The sequence below is a fragment of the Esox lucius genome, chromosome 21 (assembly GCF_011004845.1).
Source record: "Esox lucius isolate fEsoLuc1 chromosome 21, fEsoLuc1.pri, whole genome shotgun sequence".
Taxonomy (NCBI): Eukaryota; Metazoa; Chordata; class Actinopteri; order Esociformes; family Esocidae; genus Esox; species Esox lucius.
Window position 1 is genome coordinate 7,562,308 of NC_047589.1, and position 24,707 is coordinate 7,587,014.

Here is a 24,707-nt window from a genome sequence, read left to right on the forward strand (position 1 = left end):
TCCTAATGGTAGTGTGTTGTTAGGTTTAGCTTCCCTCTATTAAAAGGTGCTAATTTCAGATCGGTTCAATCTTCTGTGCAGCTGAAGAAGTGACTGGGATTTGGGGTTGAGATTGGATACAGAAAATAGAATGTGAAATAGAATGTGTTTGGGGAAAAATGTGACGACTTGAGAAGCATACATCGAATAGTACACACTGGAATACCCAGCCCTGTGCTACAGTGTACTAAATGAAATTGACGTCATGGTATGAATCAGGGCTGGACAAGAAAGAAAGAAACAATAAAACTCAATGTCAAAAATCACTGGACTGCTACAATTCTTTCAGCCACAAATATACTTGCAAGAGTACGAGCCTGGTGTCTGTTAAAATACTCTGGGTAAAATATGCATAGCATTCAGGTTGACTACATTACAGACACATTTATACAGTCGATGACAGTGTTTGTTTGCAATCTACCTGGCACGTGACCACAATCTACCTGGCACGTGACCGCAATCTACCTGGCACGTGACCACAATCTACCTGGCACGTGACCGCAGATTTGCAACCAAAAATACAAATAAACGATACAGTCATAAGGAAAAAAAAGAAATGGAAACACACAAACAGAAATACATGTACATTTAGTGTCTTTTCATACAACCAAGCCAACTTTCTGACTTATGTGTAAATACTTCATTTATTCAGATTCATGTGTACAATAACATATTTCTATATATTTAGACTGTTCTTGAGGTTTGAGAAAGGACTGGTGATAGCATATCAGCGCCATTTCTTAGCTTTTTTTGCGCATCATTTTGCACCTCAAATAATTATAAAGGAAGTAAACTTTCAACTGTAGAAAGGCACTGTGGAACCCCATTGGCACTGCTAAAATAATGATCTACAAAAAAAAACTGCATAAAGATCTGCATCAGACAAAAAAAGCATTATAAAAATATACATTCAGATAATCAGATATTAATGGACTTAAGTTGTAAAAATAAAATAAAGAAAAGCATTAAAAACAGTTAAATGAGACAATTCTATATGAGTCAATTAATTTGGTCATAAAAAAATACAAAAACTATAGATCTTTTCAACTCTTGATTGTCATGTTTCTGGAATGTAAAGGCTTGAAGTTGTGGGCTGGATTTACTTTGGAAGAGAGCTGAATCTGTCCACCAATGGAGAAAAGATCAGTGAATGCAGCCATAGTCCTGATTCAGGCCTGTGCAGTTTGTCCCATTTCTCTCTCCATACAGCATGTCTATGAATAGCGTGTCGTAGCGCTCTTGACACTTGTGGGTGGAGCCTAATGTTGCTCACCACACCGCCTCTGAATCAAGCATTTTTTTCCCCCTTCTCTCCCAGCAGGTGCTATAATCCTGGTGTTTTTGCTGCAGAAAATTATTTATGAATTACACTTTACTAAAAAAGTATGCATAAGTATGAAAAAACTATGGGGATTGATAACTTGAAAAACAGAAAACCATAGATGCATGGATACTCACATATCTCCATGGGTGTCTCGCAGATGTAGCTGATGCGATCTTCACAGAAGAAATCATTCCACATTCCCATGTGGATGAAGCCTGCGCAGTCTTCTCCGCTCTCGTGACCGTGAGTCCAGTTGTCTGGCTGGCCCGGCTTCCATTTCCTACAGTTACACAACAGAGGGCGCTCAAACACTGAAATCATTGGTACCAGCGCCAGACATTCAGTAAGAGATTAATCCTAAATTGAGACACTTTCTGTACAGTCACATATGGATGCCAATGGTAGGTCTCATATCGATTGGTCTTGCTACTATACTCACGTAAAAGCAGGTTCTGTTCCGTCTAACCAGCGCCAGACATTTTCCTCCTCCTTGTCTGTCAGACCTATCCAGAAGAAGCCCTTTCCAGAGGTCTGCTTCTGCAGCCATTTCTGAGGAAAACAAGGAAACACATTGCCAGTAATGTCACTCATTTTGTGACTGTTCAAAGAGGTGTGCTTTGCATTCACAAAAGGTTTATATGAGGACTTACCTGTTCATCCATAGTCTCGATGATCACCATTGAAGCATTCTGGGCATTGCAGTATTTCTTTGAGTCATCAAAGTTCTGAGTCTCTTTAGAGAAGTAGTAGCATGTTCCTTTAAAACCAACCCACTCTTGAGCACAACCTGTAGTGGATTCACATTGCATTTACAGTCATTTAGCAGATGGTCTTTTCCAAGGTGAATTACAATACCTTGCATACATTTTCATACAGGCCTTCCATAGGAATTGGACCCACAAATACCTTGGCATTGCGAGAACCATTTTCACTAACAGAGCTATATGGGCTAGTTATATTGTTATACTAAAATTGTCAGAGTGATACAAAAACATGGTTTTTAAGATTTCAGTGAGCCTTACCTCGGACCCACACAGTTGGAACAGGGGAGTCACTGTGAAGAGAGAAAGGGACCAAAGGCTCTGTTGCTTGTGGTCGGGTAGGGAGTCCTGGCAGTCCAGGTGGCCCTGGGGGCCCCACAGGCCCGACCGGTCCCCTAGGTCCCTGTGCCCCAGTCGGCCCAATCAATCCTGGCTCTCCAGGCAGACCCTGTGGCCCATGAGGACCGGGCTGTCCGTCTCTCCCAGGAAGTCCAGCAGCGCCTGGCTCACCTTTCGGTCCCGGGGGTCCAGCCCTGCCCCCTGATCCTCTGGAGCCCTTTGACCCTGGGCTGCCCCGTGAGCCTGGTGGACCTTTGAACCCTGGAACTCCCGGTGGTCCTGGAGACCCCTTCTCTCCACGGAGACCCTGCACCCCAGGCCCACCCTTTTCCCCTTTCTCGCCCTTCTGGCCGGGCTGACCAGCCACTCCCTGGGGTCCTTTATCTCCCCTGGGGCCTCGGGGGCCAGGTGGACCTGAAAGAATTAACAAGAAAAACATCTGTTTAGACTGAACTGAATAAAAAGCTACTAGTGCAGGTATGCTTGTGTATGTGCCCATACCCTTTAGGATGGTGAAGTTGGTGATAAGCTGTGAGTGCTTGCTGTCTACCAGCTTCATCTCCTCCATTACTATAGAGAGGCTGGTGACCTCCTTGTCCAGACGGGCTGCCAGGTCATCCTGCTGTGACCTCAGCGTGGTGGCGTCTGACCTCACATTTGAAACCGTGGTGTTCAGGTCAGTCAGATAATCAGAATGGCGCCCCACCACCTCAGTGCAGGTACGCAGCTCATTGAGTTCCAGGTTAATTGTGCCCAGGAGTTGGGTGGTAAAGCTGATGTTGCCTGTCACGCGGTCGATGTTCCCCTCTGACTCATCCAGTCGTATCTCCAGTCGATCAAACTTCGAGGAGGTAAGGTTGTCGTGGTCCCTCTGTTGGTCCATAATCTCCCTGAGTGTCTGGTCGTGGCTCTCCGTGAGGCTGGATGTGTTTTGGAGCTGTCCGGACAGCGTCGCCAGCTGAGATCCCATGTCCTCCAGGCTATCGTTGTTAGACTTGGCAATGGCGGATGCGTTGGAGGCCAACGCCTGGAGGTTTTGTACCTTCTCCCGCAACCAGTCGGTGTCTGACTTTGTTTGCCTCGCCGTCTGTTCCAGGCTCTGGAAGTCATTGCGAATTTTCTGGATGGCCTGGCTGGTGTCGTCCACAGACCTCTGCAAAGCTGAGATCAGTCCCCTCTGTTGAGCCTGGGTGAGGTTGAGATTGCTGATGCTGAGCAATGCTTGGCTCTGCTTCCGGACCTGCTCCTGGAGCTCCGTCTGCAGCCGAGCTGTGTCCCCCTGAAGACCGTCCAAGGTGCCGCCGTAGGCCTGCAGGGTACCATTGATGTACCTCAGCGTGGCTGTGTTGGCATCCAGCAGAACCTGGATGGAGGCTTGGCTACCTTGCATGTCCTGATCAGCATCTTGCAGACGACCCAGGGCCGCCCGGTTACTGCTGCTCCTCTCAGCCACCTCGGACAGCTGTCTCTGCAGAGCCCGGATGTTGTTCTTAAAGGCCTGGATCTCCGTGGTGGTGTTCTCCGACTTCTCGCCAGTCTGGTCATCTGGGGACATGGAATTAAATTTACTCAGACTTTGTCATCGAGAGTTAGATGGATTTGCACTTCTCTCAAACGCTGAACATTTTATATATATATTTTTGTCATATTTAATATAATGCATAGACATATAATTGAAAGGAAACTGTATGGTCTACTGGCAAACATAGGTGCTCTATAAAGCTGTGAAAATGTAATAAGGGTGAAACTCACCTAGCTTTTTCAAGTCCGTTTCCACAGCATTGATCTTCCCCCCATAGCTTTCGATACCTTCAGACACATTGTCAACCTTTTGGACCACTGCGACAAACAGAACAAAACACAAAGAAGCTCAGTTAGTTCTCTGGCATAGTGATAGGCTCCATTATATATAAACAGTCTGAGAAATACGGGATGAATAGCCTGCAACCACAGACAACACACTCAAAAGGGTTTTATTAAGAATGCGTATGAGAACTCACTCAGACACAGTCTATAAGATGTCATACATAATGGTTTTAAATCTGGTGGGTATGTAATAACTGTAGCATCAGCAACCACAAGCTCTAGGATTAGGAAAATGTCATGCTGTTGACCCTAATAATATCTTAATGATTAGTTGTGTCCAAGAAACCGTAGCCCTGTTCATACATGCCTTCAAACATACATCCTTCCTCCTGATCTTATCTTGACCAAGTCTGTTTACACTTATTAGATCCAATTATAGCCAGACCACAGTTCATCTTTTTATTGTTCAAAGGAGTCAAAAATGTTTATACTCCATCAGATTGTGAACAATATTAGGACTAAGGACACTTGTTAGAACCAGGTATGGGGCCATAGATCCATTGGAAGATGAGTGAAGTGGGTGAACAGGCAGGAAACGAGGGCAGTGGGACAGAGAAACCCTTGGAGGACAGGAAGGGGGGTTGTGCCCCCAGTAAACAGGGCCTCATCAAAGGGCACCCCGAGGAGACAGACGCTGTGTCAGGCTGGGTATTAACGCCCTCACAAGCGACAAGACAGGACCATTCATTTCCTCTGGAATGTGTCTGGGATTCCATAGAATCATCCCACCACCACAAGCTAGGGAGGCATCTCAAACAATCTAAATGGAGACCACAGGGATTCCCACCAGTGATGAAAATGATCCTTCATTCATGCCTAAGGATTGATAAAAATATATTTACAGTGCTAATTGAACGTATGCGAAACCCTTGTGCAATTAGCTTTTTTGTGTTCACCATGAAAACAGAACCAGTCTTTTTTGTCTTGCATAACAGGTTTATAGTTACCAATTCCATATATTGGTTTAGACGAAATCATGCATGTAGTAAAAAAATATATATATATTTTTTTCTTAATGAAGATGCAAAAGTAAGTGAAGCACAAGTTGCATTGGTAAATTAGGTACGTAAGTACAAACAGGTGGGTAAATAATTGTGTAACAACTGAGCTAATCATAGTGGGGATCTTTAGGAAAGGGTTTGGGTGTGTCTTTGATAAATAAAGACAAGAAACCTGGTCTGTTTGGTGTTACCCATACAAGTGAATACAAAGCACATCACGCAGAGAGGAAAGGAGATCTCAGAGCACATCAGTCTGGTGAAGAATATACAACCATCTTAAATGGATTTCAGCTCTTTCAGTCCACTGTGATGCAAATAATTTACAAATGGAGAGCATTTAACATGACAGCCACACGGCGTAGAAGTGGACCACCTTCCAAAATTTCCAGAAGAAAAATTATAAATCAGGTAAATGCCAACCCAAACATAGCATCTGGAGATTGGCAGACCTACCTTGCTGCATCTAAGGTTACAGTTCCCTGTTCAACAATAAGAACAACATTGAATCAAAATGGAATTTGTGTTAGGTTTGCTAGGAAGAAGCCTCTGCTGTCAAAAAAGAACCAAACTGCCCGTGTTAACTTTGCCAGCCTGGACAAACATGAAGTAGTTTTCCATTTTCTGGACAGATGAGTTCAAAATTAAAATGTTTGGTTGCAATCAAAACACCTGCAAAAAACCAACACTGCCTACCACCGAAATAACTTTCCCAACAGTCAAGCATGGTGTGGGAATGTCAAGATATGGGGCTGGTAGACTGTACATCATCAAGGAAACCATGAATTCTGACGTATACCAAGAGATTCTTGAACAGAACATCAGGTAATCACTAAAGGTGGGCCAAAAATGGGTGTTCCAATAAGACAAGTACCCAAATCTACCAAAGAATGGCTCAGGAGAAAGAAGATTGTGTTTTGGAATGGCCAAGTGAAAGTCCTGACCTTAATCCAATCAATATGCTGTGGCAGGACCTGAAAGCAGAACATTCCAGACACCACTCAAACCTCACTCAATTGGTTGAGTTCTGTAAGGAAGTGGTTCCCTAGCCTCTCCTGGGGCCCCCCCCAGCCATTCCATCTATTAGATGTATCCCAGAGCAAGCACACCTGAATCAACTTATTAACTAATTAACAAACCCTGTTGAATCAGGTGAGCTAGTTCAGGGCAAAAACTAAACTGTGAGATGGCTGGGGGGGCCCCAGGAGAGGTTTAGGAAGCACTTCTGTAAGGAAGACTGGGCAAAAATCCCTCAAAAAGATGTCATAAAATAGTTTAGATTAGTGGCTAATGTAGACTTTGTTCCAGGTTATCACTGCTGATGGAGGTGCCACAAGCTATTGAATGAAGGAGTTCCCATTTTTGCACACATGAAATCTGACTTTTGATAAACAATGAAAATATATCATAGGTTTTTGTTAGTGTCCTTTATGTGGAATGTCTTTATTACAAAAGTTTATTTTAATATTTTATAAAAAGATAATTACCAATACTTTCAAGCAGCACTGTACATAGATGCATAAAGTGTCTTAGGAAGGTGTTGGGCCATCACGTGCAGCCAGCACAGCTTCAATGCACCTGGGAATAGATTCTCCAAGTCTCTGAAAAGTTTACTGGAGTGATGGAACACCTTTCTTCCAAAAGATATTCCCCCATTTGGTGTTTTAATGATGATGGAGAGCACTGTAACACGTCAGTCCAAAATCTGGCATAGGTGTCCAGTTGGGTTGAGATATGTTGACTGCAAAGGCCTTAGCATATGATTCACATTATTTTCATACTCCTCAAACCATTCAGTAAACACTCATGCCCTGTGGATGGATCATTGTCATCCTGGAAGAGACCACCCCAACAAGATAGAAATGTTTCACCATAGGATAAAGGTGATCATTCAGAATAGCTTGTAATGATTTGCAGTGACCTCACCCACAAAGGAGACAAGTGGACTCAAACCATTCTACCAAAATGTCCCACCACAGCGCATTCAACCACAATTCCGGAAACGTATTTACTGATGTGTTTCCTATAGATCTGAATACAGATCTAACTTTATTCACTGTTCCCATTGAAACTATAGCCAGTTGAGCATTCTTTGCGACAGAAGCTCTGGCCATCCATGCCCCAATAATGAACCCTCTTTCAAAGTCACTTAGATCGTTTTCTCTTGCCATCTTGATCCATAATCGAGGTCAGCTGGGCCCGCTCAGCATTTGTGTCACAGAACATGATAGAATGCTAATTGCTTAACTGTACCATGCCAAACACCAGTTTGGATTCATTTGGATTTGTTAAGTCTCTCCACTTATTTATTTAGATTTAACTTTTTTATTAACTTTTCATTTTAATGGTCTTCCTATTAAATTTCTTCAGTTTGTGCTGGAAAGAGAACTGTTAATACCAAAGAGAAAATAATTTCCAATCTGAATTTTTCTTTGGTGGTCTCTGAGTAAGACATTGATTAGATTGATTTGATAAATTGATTACAGCAGCATTTTGGGACGACAGTAGAATCAACCAATCAGAATTAGACTTGCTTTGGATGGGACTGTTATAGAAGAGGTAAATGAGGTATTGTACCTTCTAGAAGGCCTGGACATTTTTTTATTAAGAACAAATAGCTAACATTTGCATTGCCTTGTTTTGTGCATGCTTTTTCAGTTGACCTACTGCTCCAACAAGTGCTTTAAACAATTATGTGGGCTAATTTGTTAACACCTTCCTTTTCAAAGATGAACATTCATCAGGGACCAGACACACTCCATATAGGCTAGGTACATTTTGTAAATAGAAAAACAAGTATAAGTATCAGCCAGTAGCACCCTTCATGAAAATACAAAGATATTTCTTCACTATTACTTCCCATTGCAAAGATTCCGGAAGAGGATTAGTGCCAAGCAATAATTCGAAATTCGATCTTGAGAATAAACTCATTAAATATCGAGAATAAAGTTTAATAATCCGTTTTATGGTATCCTGGGAAACCACGAAACCTCAATGAATCGCGCGTAGGTGAAGCCAGCGATAACCTTGCATTTGTCCACTGGTTGTCAATTCATGTTGGACAAAAGCGAATACATCGCGCGAATTGGACTGATTTTTTTCTGCAAATTCTCTTTAAAGTTCGTATGCTAATTATAATTCTGTCATAATTAGCTCAAGTTAATAGTATTTCTTTGTTACTGAAATAAAGTCTATAATATAGCTTGACTAATTGATCCAGCTCTGCCATGTCCTCTATCAGTACGCTATGCAATGCACACTGATCGAATGCGTTATTCTCAAGATTGTATTTCGGCTTTTTTCTTGAAATATAACGATTTTTTTCTAGAAACACAACGACTTTATTCTCGATATTTAATGAGTTTATTCTCAAGATTGTATTTCGACTTTTTTTCTCGAAATTTAACTAGTTTAATCTCACATTATAATGACTTTAATGTCGAGATATTTATTTTTATTTTTTATAATTGCTTGGCACTAATCCTCTTCCGTAAAAGATAGCTAACAGCAAGCTGCAAAAAAACACCAGACGATGATAATTTGAAATGTAACCTGTCGGGGCTAGCTGTCGCATCCTTTATGTACTGGTGGGTGTGCCTTTAGGGCTGTGGTGACTGACAAAAAGCATTGATTCACTTGCTTCAATGATTTGATGTTGTGCACCTTAAAGACAAGAGTGATCCTGAGATTTTGTGACTTTCCTTGATTATTTCTGTTGGGTACAACATTTTTAAGGATTTCTCCTCACAGAAGGCCAATGTCCAATAGCCACGAAAACACCATGGTATTAGAACCTAGATGAATCATCAAAAATATTATTGAAACATAAGATGAAAAAGATGAACCACCAAATCTCTCAAACTAAGAGTTTAAGAGGACATAAATAACTAGGTCCTATTGTTATGAGTTGGTTTATACAGTCTGGACACAGTATATGTACTCATGGTTGCCACTCTTTCCATTGTATAATGTGTCCTTGTTTAATTGAAGAGTTTTTAAATGTACCACAGCAACTGACAGCGAGGGCTGAGGAAATGTACAAGTTTCAATGCCGCGGTCGTAAGAAAGGACAAATAAATACTAAAAAAACATTGCAAGTTAATCGTTGCAATAGCCACATTGATGTTGACGAACTGACAATGAAGGTCTTGGAAATGAGAGACAAGAGATAGAGAAACAACAGTGACTCATTCTTTAAACCAACGAGGATGAGTGCACTTTCCTCATTGTCAACAAACAATGGGGGAAAAAAACGCCTTCAGAAAATAGAAACCCTGAAGTTCATGCAAGCTTTTAATGACTTGCATGTGTGCCGTCTGTAATTGTGCTCAACCAAACTGAGGCTAGGCTGAATCGTTTGATTTGTGCATGAAAGGGATTTCATCCCAAATGTAGCCAAATGTGCTACATTTAGAAGGCGTTTCTTTGAGGTGAGTGTGTTTTCAACCGTATAGCTTTGTTAGAAGCACTCCTACCGATTGACTAGGTACACATTTACAAAACATCAGGAGTGCTAATTTGGGATCTGACATTTTATTTGTAACGATTTTAAGGCATAACTCATCCTAGCTCAGCACTGCTTCTCTGAGACGTTTTGTGATTATGGCCCTGGTATTGAAAGCCTCATAAACGTTTAGTAGTGAGTGTGGGGACTCAGAAGTAAATGCTTTCACATGTTTGAGAAAGCGTTTACTACATAAATCACTGCACATTTAATTCTGTCAGCAACCAACTTCACTATGCAGGAAATTACTTCAAAACAACATTCCCAAACATTCCTAGAAATTGAAACAGAGAGAATTCATATAATTATAATGGGATATTGCTTTGTACATAGTAGACTGCCTAACTAATGTTTTCGGAAACTTAGGTTTCCTGTGCATTGCATTCGGAAAGTTTTATTGTTCTGTTCAAAAGTTTGCATACACTTGGAGAATTGGTAATATATGTACCATTTGTAAAGAAAACATGAGTGAGCAGGCAAAACAGATGTATTTTATTTCTTATGGGATTCACATTCAGCTGTAAGTCATAACAGAATGGCACAATCATAAAACAAAACATGGCAACAAAGAAAAAAATGAACTGACCCCTGTTCAAAAGTCTGCATACCCTTAGTTCTTAATACTGTGTTTTGCCCCCTTTAGCGTCATTGACAGCGTAATAGTTATAGTTGTCTATGAATCCCCGAATTCTTGCAGGTGGTATGGCTGCCCATATGTCTTGTGAGGCAAAATGCCTCATGCAAAGTCTTTGGTCATCTTGCATGAACTGCACGTTTGAGATCTCCCCAGAGTGGCTCGATAATATTAAGGTCAGGAGACTGTGTTGTCCACTCCAGAACTTTCACCTTTTTTTGTTGTAACCACTAGAGGATCAACTTGGCCTTGTGCTTAGGGTCATTGTTGTGCTGGAAAGTCCAAGAGCGTATCCATGCGCAGCTTTCGTGCAGAAAAATGCTCATTGTCTGCCAGTATTTTCTGATAACATGCTGCATTCATATTGCCATCAATTATCACAAGATTCCCCATGCCTTTAGAGCTCACACACCCCCAAAACATTAGTAAGCCCCCACCATGCTTCACAGTGGGGATGCTAGTCTGCTCACTATATGCCTTGTTGACCCCTCTCCAAACATAGTGCTTATGTTTGGGACCATAAATCTCTATTTTAGTCTTGTCACTCCAAATTGTCCCAGAAGCTGTGAGGCATGTCAATGTGATGTCGGGCGTATTGTAACCAGGCTTTCGTGTGGCATTGGCGCAGTAAAGGCTTCTTTCTGGCAACTCGACTATGCAGCTTTGTTCAAGTATCGTTGTATTGTGCTCCATTAAACAACCTTACTTTTCTAGAGCAGCCAGTATTTTTCCAGAGGTTACCAGTGGGTTTTCCTTTGTATCCCAAACAATTCTCCTGGCAGTTTTGGCTGAGACACTAATTGCCATTTAAAAAACCCACAGGTGTGGGAAATTCACCTTTAATTGCCATTTTCACCTGGGTGTGTCACCTTGTGTGTCTGTAACAAGGCCACACATTCAAGGGTATGTTAATGTTTGATCAGGGCCATTTGGGTCATTTCTGTTATCATTATGATTTAAAAAGGAGTCAAACAAATATTTGATAATAAATGGCTTCGTATGATCACTATCCTTAAATAAAAGAATATTTAGAACATTTCACAATTTCTGCCAGGGTATGCATACTTATCAGCACAACTGTAAGACCCTTGACATTTTTTATGTTATACACCTCATCCAAAAATGGATTAAATAGATATTTTTTCATCATGCATCCACACACAATACCTCATAATGACCAAGCAAAAACACATTTAAAAACATCTAATTTATCAAATTTATGAAAACAGAAATATTACATGTATTGTATCAGTCTTCAGACCCCTTTTTTCAGTGCTTTGTTGAAGCACCTTTGGCAGGGATTACTGTCTCAAGACCTCTTGGGTATAACGCTACAAGCTTACAAATACAGGCACACCTGTATTTGGGGAGTTTCTCCCATTCTTCTCTGCAGATCCTTTCAAGCAGAAGATGAAAAACCGAAGGGGTATGAATACTTTCCGAATGCACTGTATGTTATGTCAACTTACACAACTACTAACTTAATAGGTGTCTATCCACACCAAATAATCTTGAAATACAAAAACAACAATGACAGTTTGGAAAACTATTTTAAAAAAAGCCCCTTCGGTTGTAAGTGTAGTATTACTTTAAAGTGGTTGTGACTGGTTAGTCTGAAATTAAAATGTTCCACTGCAAACAAATGAGACACCGTGCAGTACAAAAATGTCCAGACACTGAGCAGTACTCTAGCACACAGAGGACAAAAGACTCATTGAAGTTGGTAGACCAAAGGATTGGTGCACAATTTCTGCCTAAAGGGATAGTTAATATAATTCACGAAATTACACATTGGTTGACTTATCCTGCAAGCAGTCAATAATCAGTTTAGGCTTTATTGTATTTCCCCTGCACTGTTTTGAAATATTTTTTCGGGCACAAATCCCAGCCACCAAGTCCAGTTGCATTTGGAAACCTTGTCTACAGACTGCTTATTTAGTCATTTTGTAAAATTGACGGGACGAAATGGTCTCTGGGTGTCATCCTTTTCTCACACACAAAACACACAAATGGACATGCCTGCACACACAGCAACACACACGCATACGCGCACACCCTCTCTCACATATATACTCTGTCAGGTCGCATTCACACATTTTGATCGTATGAACAGGTAAAAACAGAAGGGGAGGATGCAATTGAATGTGCAGGCTGAGGACGGCTGAGGACAGTGGGCCGTCCTCTCTTTGTCCGATCCCTGCTGGTGTAACCTGTCTATATTGACATCCCTTTTCCTATATGGTGTGCATTCTGTTTGACCAGTGAACACATAGCGGACACAGCTAGCACACATAGTGACAGATAGTCATTTCATGCCAGGACATTGCCAGAAAGCAGAACGAGAGGGTTCACATACAGTTAATAGAGGACTACTTGCAAAAAAAATTGTTATGGGTGTCGAAATTGAATTTTAAGACTTCTGGCCACACTTCATTATACCTGTATATTATGGTACAGAATACAGATGTGTTTAAGTTCAAATAAAAGCTTATTGAACCGGCAGAAAGTGCAGTACCATAACGTTTACACACACACACACAAAAATGTGTGGGTCTAGAGTACAGATGTGGAGCGAGCATTGGGGTCTCACACCGCACACCATCTGGACCGACTGTATGTTTAGGCTGTGGAGATGTGGTTCCCTGGACAGCCTGGTACTACAGCTCCGCCAGTAAAAACCAATTTCTGTGGGTTCTGCTAGAGCTGCGGGGAGTTCTCCACTCATCTGGTCAAAATTAAGGCAGAATGAAAATGTGCAGTGTGGAACAAGAACGAGGGTTGACTGATGACTGACTGAACCCAAATTTCTGCACAAAGGACATGACTCTTAATTCAGTTGAGAATCACCAATACGTTTGAGAGATGTTAAACCGATGTCACTTTGAGATGTTGTAAATAGAAAGAAACACGTGGGCAGACGTATGGCAGTGGTTAGCATAATTATCACAGGAAAAGTCTAAGTTTGGCCTTCCGACTGTGACAGTTTTTCCAAAGCTGGAAAAAATGGAACACAAACCAGGAAGTGCAGGTCCGCAAAGCCGCGGGTCAGTTCCTAGAGGCGTTAGCTGGGGAGTTGGTAAAATAAACAGAGGCTGGATCACGAGACAGGGTGAATGGGGGGACATGTGCTGGGGTACAGGAGAGGTATTTGAAGAAAAGCAACAAAAAAGGATAGGCGGTCTACAGGACTGTGAGCTGATGTTACACTGGAGAGAACAGGGCTTGTTTCGGAGAGTTTTCATTTCAGAGAGTTTGATGCTCTTGCAGTTGGTCGTGGCATCGCCCAGAGTTTCCATGACTCTTCCACCACTAGACTCAACAACAACAGTTGTTGCCCAACAGCGCCTATGTAGAATGGTCTGACCATAAAGGGGTACTGTTCACGATTGCCCACAAAAACACATACAGTATATATAAAAAATATCAATACACATGCACACACACACACACACACAAATATACACTCCAATCCAAACAAACACAGTGTCCTCATAGTGATCAAATCGGGGTGACCTTATTTCTTGGCAGGATGTGTAGAAGGACCCCATGCACAGTTTGGATGCTGTCTTTCTCAATGAACCACATGACTTCAGTGAAATATGTCAAGTACCAAAACCTAAGGGCTTAATGAGGTTTGGTTGAGCAATGCCGACCACCATGGTCCAAGTCGGGTTGGTGACATCAACTTTCCATTCTGTCTTTAAAGTAGCATGCACTATGACAGACACATAATCGTGAAGAGCTATATCTCCCTAAAGGCATTATTGAGTCGTTGTGCATTTTTAGCCTGGAGAATTTCATTGCGAAATACTGAACATATTTAACTAAGAAGCTGTGGTGGAGAACATATCTGCAATCAGAAATGAGGGTTACTGAAGCACTTAAGCTACCAAATACAATGAAATGTAACAGGTGTTCCCGCTTACCTTTATACCCAAGGACAGCCACAGCAATGGTGAGTAGAGTACATAGCACGTAGAGTAGTGCTATGGAGGTCTTCAGTGCCCATTCATTCTTACACTTGGTGCACTGCGTACCCTCCTGGATGCCTAAGGCAGAGAAACACAGACAAATACATCTGTAAACATTTGTATATAAGGAAGTGTGCTTTCCTTCCCATGTTAATTATTCATTCTGTAATCATACTGTTGAAACAAAGGGCTTTTTACTACCAAAACTAGGGACAATTGAGCGGCCACCAACCTGAAAGAGATGGTAACGTGTCCTTATGGTTGAAAGACATCCTGAGAGGTTTTTGACATTACATGGTGGGTTGAAAAACCACTCGGTCAAATTGTGTAGGGGGTTCACCATCATAAAGGTAATTATATTCTATTTCAATAGAGAATTGCATCCGAAAGACGAAAAGTCCAAACCCGGTTTAACAAAAGTTCAAAAGCTACATACAATATTACTATGATCATTTAGCACGTTTAGAGTGAAAACTATTTAAAAAGTGGTAACCACTTAACATAATTCTGAAGCACTTGTCCTCATCAGAATGGAGCTAATTTAGAATGTTCACAGAAAAGCTAATTAGAAAATGACAATGAAAAATGTTAACTAGTTGATCGTGATTGGTCCAACCGAAGGTCATTACTCCAAATAGGGAAGAGATACTACAAAGACAGCCTAAGTCTAAACGAGCAACAGTTACAGCAAACAAACATTGTTATCCATGCGGATCACAGAGACATAGTCATGATTTCCAAATAATGCACAGAGGCTTAGCAGCACTGATCTGAAGTCAGTGTGAAATCAATGTGTCTGGTGGATATCCATGGTGGTTCCGTTAACTGAACATATTGGTAAATTGGCATGACGTAAACATTCAATAGGCCTGTGTGGAATGACCTGATATTCTCAAAGACAGAACTCTATTAACAGTCTACAGAGGGCTGTGTCCAGGGTTTTACGGTGGCTCAGAGGATTGCAGTGTCAGGCTATCTGAAGACAGCGGAGACTGAGTGTGGCCTGGATGGGGGCGGTCCGGGCCCAGGGTCTGAATCTCCAGGTCCCCACATCTGGACAAACAACCTGAAGACCACATTAAAGGGCCCAGTTGTCCTCTGAGGCCACAGTTGGTGAGGGGGAGAGACAACATAAGAAGCCCCCCCCCCCCCCCCCCCAGTCAGACTGTTTACACAGTGCCACAAGCTTATTTTCTTGAGGTAGTCCTCACTCTGCAAACTCTTACAAACACACACACAAATGCACGTGACATGCATACATGGGCAAACATACCTACATGCCCCCCACAATGAAACATAAACAGACAATTTTTCCTGGATTCAATAAGCATTATGAGAGTATGTTGGAGCATGTATGCACAGTATAAAATCCATAAAGTAGGTTAATAAGTCGTCTGGACTGGGGTGTATGGGTGTGTGATTTTAAGGTACTTATTTAAGATGTAAGCGATACCATATCCACCACCTCCGATTCAAGCCATGGACTTTCAAGTCACGGAAAATCACTGAGCAAAGCAGGCATTCTCTTACATTTTCCTGGACTATTTCTTTCCGAGGATATCTTTCCTGACAGACGAGGGCTGAGATCTGCAGTGCTGATGGGAAAACAGCTGTATTTCGTTAGAATTCAGGAAGCGGGCGAAATAAAGGTTCTGCTTTTCATGTACCTGAAATAATACTCCTTTGCATGCCCAGCGTAAGGGAAGCCACTTACAAGACATGGACATTACCGTTGCAACACAAAGAGTGCCTGTGCTGAAAAGTATTTGTCTTAACACTAGTAACCTATGGATAAGGCATATAAGGCTTCCTGTCTTATGTAATGTGATTATGATAATGAATTAAAGCCTTGTCATATCCATTATGGAAAAGCAGTGAACTTGCAATGGTGTGGATTTGCCTTCCAGTTTAGTCTACTCGAACAAACAGTTGCCAATGAACGTTCACACCACCCATACAGTGGAAGACTAGTGTAGCTAGCCAGAGGTAACTTTAGCCAATTAGAAAATAATGAAATGATCAGTTAGTCCGGTTGTTCTGCTGTTTTAGGACCGCAATGAGACTTTGGCCAGGATACCGGGGTTAGCAGGCCTCCTCTTTCTATAGCTGTCCTGGGACCTGCAAGGATCATTATAGGGCAGAACAAAGTTTAACACCCCTTCCAGCAGAATGAGGGATTCTGTCCACTCAGCCAAGTTGAGGTGAAAATGACATTTACCGGATAGAGTGCTGAAACACCAGTAAGGCATACACGCACCCAGCTTGTCACATCCAAGTTTTCACTAGCTCCTAGGCAACACTGAGTCATCCAGGCTGACTCCACTCCCTGGCTTTCCGAGTGAACGGCTCTTCACCTACAGTGTACTGAGGCCAAGCATCCCCATGGAAGACCAAATGGAGAGCTTCAGCGGTCAGTGCGGCCCCATATTACTCAACATGTTGAGATAACGCAAGAGCTGTTCCTTTTGATTACTGTTTCCTTTAAACAACATGTCACCATAATCACAGCTAAACAAGGTCATTAACCAAGAGAGAACAAGAGAGAATCTGAATAGAGAGAGAGAGACGAAGAGCAATGCCAGATGGGACACAGCAAGCAAGAGGAGGGACAAAGAATACATAAAGAGGACAAGACAAACGGTGAGGAAAGAAGGAAAAAGGAGTAGAGAAATAGAAAGAGCGGGAAACAGATCAAGAAAGTTGCAAGATAAGAAAGAGACTGAGTGTGAAGAAAATGTAAAGAAAAACAGAATTCAGTGATGTGCAAATCATTTAAACCCTATATTCAATTGAAAATAATACAAAGACAACATATCAAATGTTAATACTGAGAAATGTTATTGTTTCTTGAAAAATATATGCACACTTTGAATTTGATGCCAGCAACAAAAATGCTGGGACAGGGGACACTAAAGACTGGAAATGTTGTATAATGCAAATAAAAACCTGGGGGAACATCTGATAACTAATTAGGTTAATTAGCAACAGGTCTGTAGCATGACTGGGTATAAAAAGAGCATCCAGAGAGGATGAGTCTTTCTGAAATAAAGATGGGGAGGGGTTCACCACTCAGTGAAAGACTGCGTAGGCAAATAGTGCAACAATTTATGAATAACGTTACTCAACATATAATTGCAACGAGTTTGGGGATCTCATAATTTACATTACATAATATCATTAAAAGATTCAGAGAATCCGGAGAAATCTCTGTACGCAAGGGAAAAGTCTGAAATCCAATATTGGATGGATATGATCTTTGGGCCCTCAGACGGCACTGCATTAAAAACAGACCCGATTCTGTAGTGGAAAACACTGCAGGGGCTCAGGAACACTTCTGAAAACCTTTGTCTGTGAACACAGTACATCGCTGCATCCACAAATGCAAGTTAAACATATTTCTAAAATCTACTGTAATGTAAAGACCGTTTTCCGGTTAAATCTAATTGAAATTGAATTAAGAGAGAAAGAGACAGAAAAATTTATAATAATAATAATTATAATAATAATAGCACCTGTCTTGACCCCATTATTTTTCCTTTTGTGGCTGAGGTACCTAGTCCTCCTCTCAGGGAGTCCCTCTCCACTCCCTCAGTCCAGCCCCTAGCACTTGGCATGAATTATTATGCCATTATTTAGCCCCTTTTAAAGACCCTGGTGGCACCCTTCAAATCCCTTAACAAGGACCAGCACCTGCCAAGAATATCTCTTAAAAGAACTGTGCAAGTTCTTAGTGTGCAGCCAGTTTTACAGGATCACCTTCAAGACCAATAGCAATGAACACATGACTTGGTGGTGAGGTGTATTGGTCATAGAAAATATCTGATACAATCACTGATTTCCCTGCAGTTTATGCATGGATAATTGTAGATCATGGCAACGGTGGTTCAGTATGTTGCCGTTTGTTGCCTTTTTTTTTTCCTTAATCATGACATTTTTATTCAATGAAAGAAATGTATTTGTTTAATATTTATAATATGATGGTTTAATCAAATTAAGTAGCACTGCCAGCAGGTCATATATCATATATATATATATACAATATGCCCGACAACACCTGGCAGACAATATATATATATATATATATATATATATATATATATATCTTTAAAAATGAAAGAAAATACGTAAACCGATAATAAAAGAAATGATATCTTAATGATTTTTTTCCTGAAGCTGACTGTTACGCCTACACCATCTCCTCTCCCTCTGCAATGCTCTGATTCGCCTGGCTCTTAATTGGCCTCAGTACATTCACAGATCTGATCTCTTCATCTTATTGCACACACCTGGTCCTCATCAACCACCATCATTCACCTATATCTAACCCCCTGTTTCACACGCCCCTGTCGCTTATTGACCCTGTATCACTCACTCTGTGTCTTCCAGGTTTTGCTCATTGTTTCTTGTTTTGCGCTTGCATCGCACCCTTTAATTTACTAAGTAACGTATTGCTCAGAACCACACCTGCTTCCCGTACTTCTTTTGTCAACAGACCCTGACCCATGTAACTCAGCAATTAGCTCAACGGCACACTTAATACACATCTAAAGTCTGAGAACAGTCATATTTTATACGTACAAAATGCCATCAATTAATTTCTGAGGGAAAACACTAAATAGGAACCAGATCTGGAAATTGTGTTTTCGAAGGAGACTTTTCTTGAGCATGTATACCGACAGGCATGTATTTTGGAGTACAAACCCCAATGTCAGCTTCCACTACTTAGCAAAAACATGAGAACATCACTCCTAAGTAATCAAAAAGTCTTGGGCCAGAAACCGCAGGCCTGTCTAAATATGTTGACAGAGTTCATATAAATATATTCCTACAATAAGAAATCAAAACACCATAAAATGAATGTTTTTCAATACACAGACAAGACATTCCAACTCTTATGTCGTTAGAGAATGTTGACAGGATCAACTAAGCTCTCAGGGTTAGCTGGTCAAGTTTCCAAAATGGAGGACAGCTGTCAAAACACAAACATGGCCGCTGCCGACAACAAACAACAACAAAGCAACCCGCAACCCCCTCTGTTTCCCAGCCCCTACGCCCCCCCCCCCCCCCCCCCCACACCCCATTTAGAGTAAAAGGGGCAGACTAGGTCGGCAGTTTCAGATGAAGCAGCTGTGTTCTGTTGGACTCTTTTTCCAGGGTCGTGAGCCAATGGTCACAGTTTGGTTGTTTGTCTCCCAGTGGCTTAATTCCTGGACAGGACCTGCATGCTGACAACAGCACAACAATGAGGATTCTGGTAAAACTAGTTCACTATATAGGTAATGGTGTTCCATTTGGGATGGTGACTTCTGACTGCATCACATCAAAGTCAGGTCAACAAATATGGCTGCTCACTTGCAAAGCATCTGTATACCATAGCCACCTGGGATATGTAGAAGTTATCCAGATACTCTTGTTGTCATCTGACAAATAGACACTGGGCAAATAAAACATACCTAGTGAAACATAAACTGTTTGTTCTCTTTTCAGATCTCAGAACCAACTTCAAAACAGGCCATAACACCAAGGACAGAACCTCTTAGTGGTTAATACTTTGTAGACATTGCGGTTAGGACATACTGTGTCTTCAGGTAGCCTGATGGCAGCTACATGTCTTGTAGTCTATGTTCATCTGGACTAAAGACTTAATATGAGCTGACTATGTCCTCAGAATCATTCACAGGCTGCTCTGTGACTACGAACATTTCTGAGGAACGATCATAGAAAAACAAGAGAAGACTTCAGAGAAATGGAGATGAGTGATCACAGCACTTCCTTGTTCACAGTTTAACGACCATGTGTTGTCTATCTGTGGAGTGTCATGGGTCTGTCAGACTTATGTCTATGTGTGGAGTGTCATGGGTCTGTCAGACTCATGTCTATGTGTGGAGTGTCATGGGTCTGTCAGACTCATGTCTATGTGTGGAGTGTCATGGGTCTGTCAGACTTATGTCTATGTGTGGAGTGTCATGGGTCCGTCAGTCTCATGTCTATGTGGGGAGTGTCATGGGTCTGTCAGTCTCATGTCTATGTGTGTGGTGTCATGGGTCCGTCAGGCTCATGTCTATCTATGGAGTGTCATGGGTCCATCAGGCTCATGTCTATCTGTGGAGTGTCATGTGTCTGTCAGACCCATGTCTATGTGTGGAGTGTCAATGGATCCGTCAGTCTCATGTCTATGTGTGGAGTGTCATGGGTCCGTCAGGCTCATGTCTATGTGTGGAGTGTCATGGGTCTGTCAGACCCATGTCTATGTGTGGAGTGTCATGGGTCCGTCAGGCTCATGTCTATGTGTGGAGTGTCATGGGTCTGTCAGACCCATGTCTATGTGTGGAGTGTCATGGGTCCGTCAGGCTCATGTCTATCTATGGAGTGTCATGGGTCCGTCAGGCTCATGTCTATCTATGGAGTGTCATGGGTCCGTCAGTCTCATGTCTATGTGTGGAGTGTCATGGGTCTGTCAGACTCATGTCTATGTGTGGAGTGTCATGGGTCCGTCAGGCTCATGTCTATCTGTGGAGTGTCATGGGTCTGTCAGTCTCATGTCTATGTGTGGAGTGTCATGGGTCTGTCAGACCCATGTCTATGTGTGGAGTGTCATGGGTCTGTCAGTCTCATGTCTCTGTGTGGAGTGTCATGGGTCTGTCAGACTCATGTCTATGTGTGGAGTGTCATGGGTCTGTCAGTCTCATGTCTATCTATGGAGTGTCATGGGTCCATCAGGCTCATGTCTATCTGTGGAGTGTCATGGGTCTGTCAGTCTCATGTCTATGTATGGAGTGTCATGGGTCTGTCAGACCCATGTCTATGTGTGGAGTGTCATGGGTCTGTCAGTCTCATGTCTCTGTGTGGAGTGTCATGGGTCTGTCAGACTCAGGTCTATGTGTGGAGTGTCATGGGACTGTCAGTCTCATGTCTATCTATAGAGTGTCATGGGTCCATCAGGCTCATGTCTATCTGTGGAGTGTCATGGGTCTGTCAGACTCATGTCTATGTGTGGAGTGTCATGGGTCCGTCAGGCTCATGTCTATCTATGGAGTGTCATGGGTCCATCAGGCTCATGTCTATCTGTGGAGTGTCATGGGTCTGTCAGACCCATGTCTATGTGTGGAGTGTCATGGGTCCGTCAGTCTCATGTCTATCTGTGGAGTGTCATGGGTCCGTCAGTCTCATGTCTATGTGTGGAGTGTCATGGGTCTGTCAGTCTCATGTCTATCTATGGAGTGTCATGGGTCCATCAGGCCCATGTCTATCTGTGGAGTGTCATGGGTCTGTCAGACTCATGTCTATGTGTGGAGTGTCATGGGTCCGTCAGGCTCATGTCTATCCATGGAGTGTCATGGGTCCATCAGGCTCATGTCTATCTGTGGAGTGTCATGGGTCTGTCAGACCCATGTCTATGTGTGGAGTGTCATGGGTCCGTCAGGCTCATGTCTATCTATGAAGTGTCATGGGTCCGTCAGTCTCATGTCTATGTGTGGAGTGTCATGGGTCTGTCAGTCTCATGTCTATCTATGGAGTGTCATGGGTCCATCAGGCTCATGTCTATCTGTGGAGTGTCATGGGTCTGTCAGTCTCATGTCTATGTGTGGAGTGTCATGGGTCTGTCAGACCCATGTCTATGTGTGGAGTGTCATGGGTCTGTCAGTCTCATGTCTCTGTGTGGAGTGTCATGGGTCTGTCAGACTCATGTCTATGTGTGGAGTGTCATGGGTCCGTCAGTCTCATGTCTATCTATGGAGTGTCATGGGTCCATCAGGCTCATGTCTATCTGTGGAGTGTCATGGGTCTGTCAGTCTCATGTCTATCTATGGAGTGTCATGGGTCCATCAGGCCCATGTCTATCTGTGGAGTGTCATGGGTCTGTCAGACTCATGTCTATGTGTGGAGTGTCATGGGTCCGTCAGGCTCATGTCTATCCATGGAGTGTCATGGGTCCATCAGGCTCATGTCTATCTATGGAGTGTCATGGGTCTGTCAGACCCATGTCTATGTGTGGAGTGTCATGGGTCCGTCAGGCTCATGTCTATCTATGGAGTGTCATGGGTCCGTCAGGCTCATGTCTATCTATGGAGTGTCATGGGTCCGTCAGTCTCATGTCTATGTGTGGAGTGTCATGGGTCTGTCAGACTCATGTCTATGTGTGGAGTGTCATGGGTCCGTCAGGCTCATGTCTATCTGTGGAGTGTCATGGGTCTGTCAGTCTCATGTCTATGTGTGGAGTGTCATGGGTCTGTCAGTCTCATGTCTATCTATGGAGTGTCATGGGTCCATCAGGCTCATGTCTATCTGTGGAGTGTCATGGGTCTGTCAGTCTCATGTCTATGTATGGAGTGTCATGGGTCTGTCAGACCCATGTCTATGTGTGGAGTGTCATGGGTCTGTCAGTCTCATGTCTCTGTGTGGAGTGTCATGGGTCTGTCAGACTCATGTCTATGTGTGGAGTGTCATGGGACTGTCAGTCTCATGTCTATCTATGGAGTGTCATGGGTCCATCAGGCTCATGTCTATCTGTGGAGTGTCATGGGTCTGTCAGACTCATGTCTATGTGTGGAGTGTCATGGGTCCGTCAGGCTCATGTCTATCTGTGGAGTGTCATGGGTCTGTCAGACCCATGTCTATGTGTGGAGTGTCATGGGTCCATCAGGCTCATGTCTATCTGTGGAGTGTCATGGGTCTGTCAGACCCATGTCTATGTGTGGAGTGTCATGGGTCCGTCAGTCTCATGTCTATCTGTGGAGTGTCATGGGTCCGTCAGTCTCATGTCTATGTGTGGAGTGTCATGGGTCTGTCAGTCTCATGTCTATCTATGGAGTGTCATGGGTCCATCAGGCCCATGTCTATCTGTGGAGTGTCATGGGTCTGTCAGACTCATGTCTATGTGTGGAGTGTCATGGGTCCGTCAGGCTCATGTCTATCCATGGAGTGTCATGGGTCCATCAGGCTCATGTCTGTCTGTGGAGTGTCATGGGTCTGTCAGACCCATGTCTATGTGTGGTGTGTCATGGGTCCGTCAGGCTCATGTCTATCTATGGAGTGTCATGGGTCCGTCAGTCTCATGTCTATGTGTGGAGTGTCATGGGTCTGTCAGTCTCATGTCTATCTATGGAGTGTCATGGGTCCATCAGGCTCATGTCTATCTGTGGAGTGTCATGGGTCTGTCAGTCTCATGTCTATGTGTGGAGTGTCATGGGTCTGTCAGACCCATGTCTATGTGTGGAGTGTCATGGGTCTGTCAGTCTCATGTCTCTGTGTGGAGTGTCATGGGTCTGTCAGACTCATGTCTATGTGTGGAGTGTCATGGGTCCGTCAGTCTCATGTCTATCTATGGAGTGTCATGGGTCCATCAGGCTCATGTCTATCTGTGGAGTGTCATGGGTCTGTCAGACTCATGTCTATGTGTGGAGTGTCATGGGTCCGTCAGGCTCATGTCTATCTATGGAGTGTCATGGGTCCGTCAGTCTCATGTCTATGTGTGGAGTGTCATGGGTCTGTCAGTCTCATGTCTATCTATGGAGTGTCATGGGTCCATCAGGCTCATGTCTATCTGTGGAGTGTCATGGGTCTGTCAGTCTCATGTCTATCTATGGAGTGTCATGGGTCCATCAGGCCCATGTCTATCTGTGGAGTGTCATGGGTCTGTCAGACTCATGTCTATGTGTGGAGTGTCATGGGTCCGTCAGGCTCATGTCTATCCATGGAGTGTCATGGGTCCATCAGGCTCATGTCTATCTATGGAGTGTCATGGGTCTGTCAGACTCATGTCTATGTGTGGAGTGTCATGGGTCCGTCAGGCTCATGTCTAAGTGTGGAGTGTCATGGGTCTGTCAGTCTCATGTCTCTGTGTGGAGTGTCATGGGTCCGTCAGTCTCATGTCTATGTGTGGAGTGTCATGGGTCTGTCAGTCTCATGTCTATCTATGGAGTGTCATGGGTCCATCAGGCCAATGTCTATGTGTGGAGTGTCATGGGTCCGTCAGGCTCATGTCTATCTGTGGAGTGTCATGGGTCTGTCAGTCTCATGTCTATGTGTGGAGTGTCATGGGTCTGTCAGACCCATGTCTATGTGTGGAGTGTCATGGGTCTGTCAGTCTCATGTCTCTGTGTGGAGTGTCATGGGTCTGTCAGTCTCATGTCTATGTGTGGAGTGTCATGGGTCTGTCAGACCCATGTCTATGTGTGGAGTGTCATGGGTCTGTCAGTCTCATGTCTCTTTGTGGAGTGTCATGGGTCTGTCAGACTCATGTCTATGTGTGGAGTGTCATGGGTCTGTCA

The 24,707-nt window shown here is 43.1% G+C and overlaps 1 protein-coding gene across 2 annotated transcripts in view; it reads right to left on the reverse strand.

Moving 5' to 3' along the window:
• Positions 1-664: 664 nt before the first annotated feature.
• Positions 665-24,707, reverse strand: part of colec12 (collectin sub-family member 12) — a 55,915-nt gene continuing 31,872 nt past the window's right edge. For both annotated transcript variants that reach the window (XM_010885456.4, XM_010885455.4), the window contains 8 exons: positions 14,392-14,514; positions 4,216-4,302; positions 2,965-4,008; positions 2,386-2,877; positions 2,014-2,150; positions 1,803-1,912; positions 1,498-1,643; positions 665-1,383 (listed from right to left, as the gene is read on the reverse strand). In XM_010885456.4, coding sequence (XP_010883758.1) covers positions 1,364-1,383; positions 1,498-1,643; positions 1,803-1,912; positions 2,014-2,150; positions 2,386-2,877; positions 2,965-4,008; positions 4,216-4,302; positions 14,392-14,514 — 2,159 coding nt within the window. In that variant the 3' untranslated portion in view covers positions 665-1,363. The remainder of the gene's footprint in view (positions 1,384-1,497; positions 1,644-1,802; positions 1,913-2,013; positions 2,151-2,385; positions 2,878-2,964; positions 4,009-4,215; positions 4,303-14,391; positions 14,515-24,707) is intronic.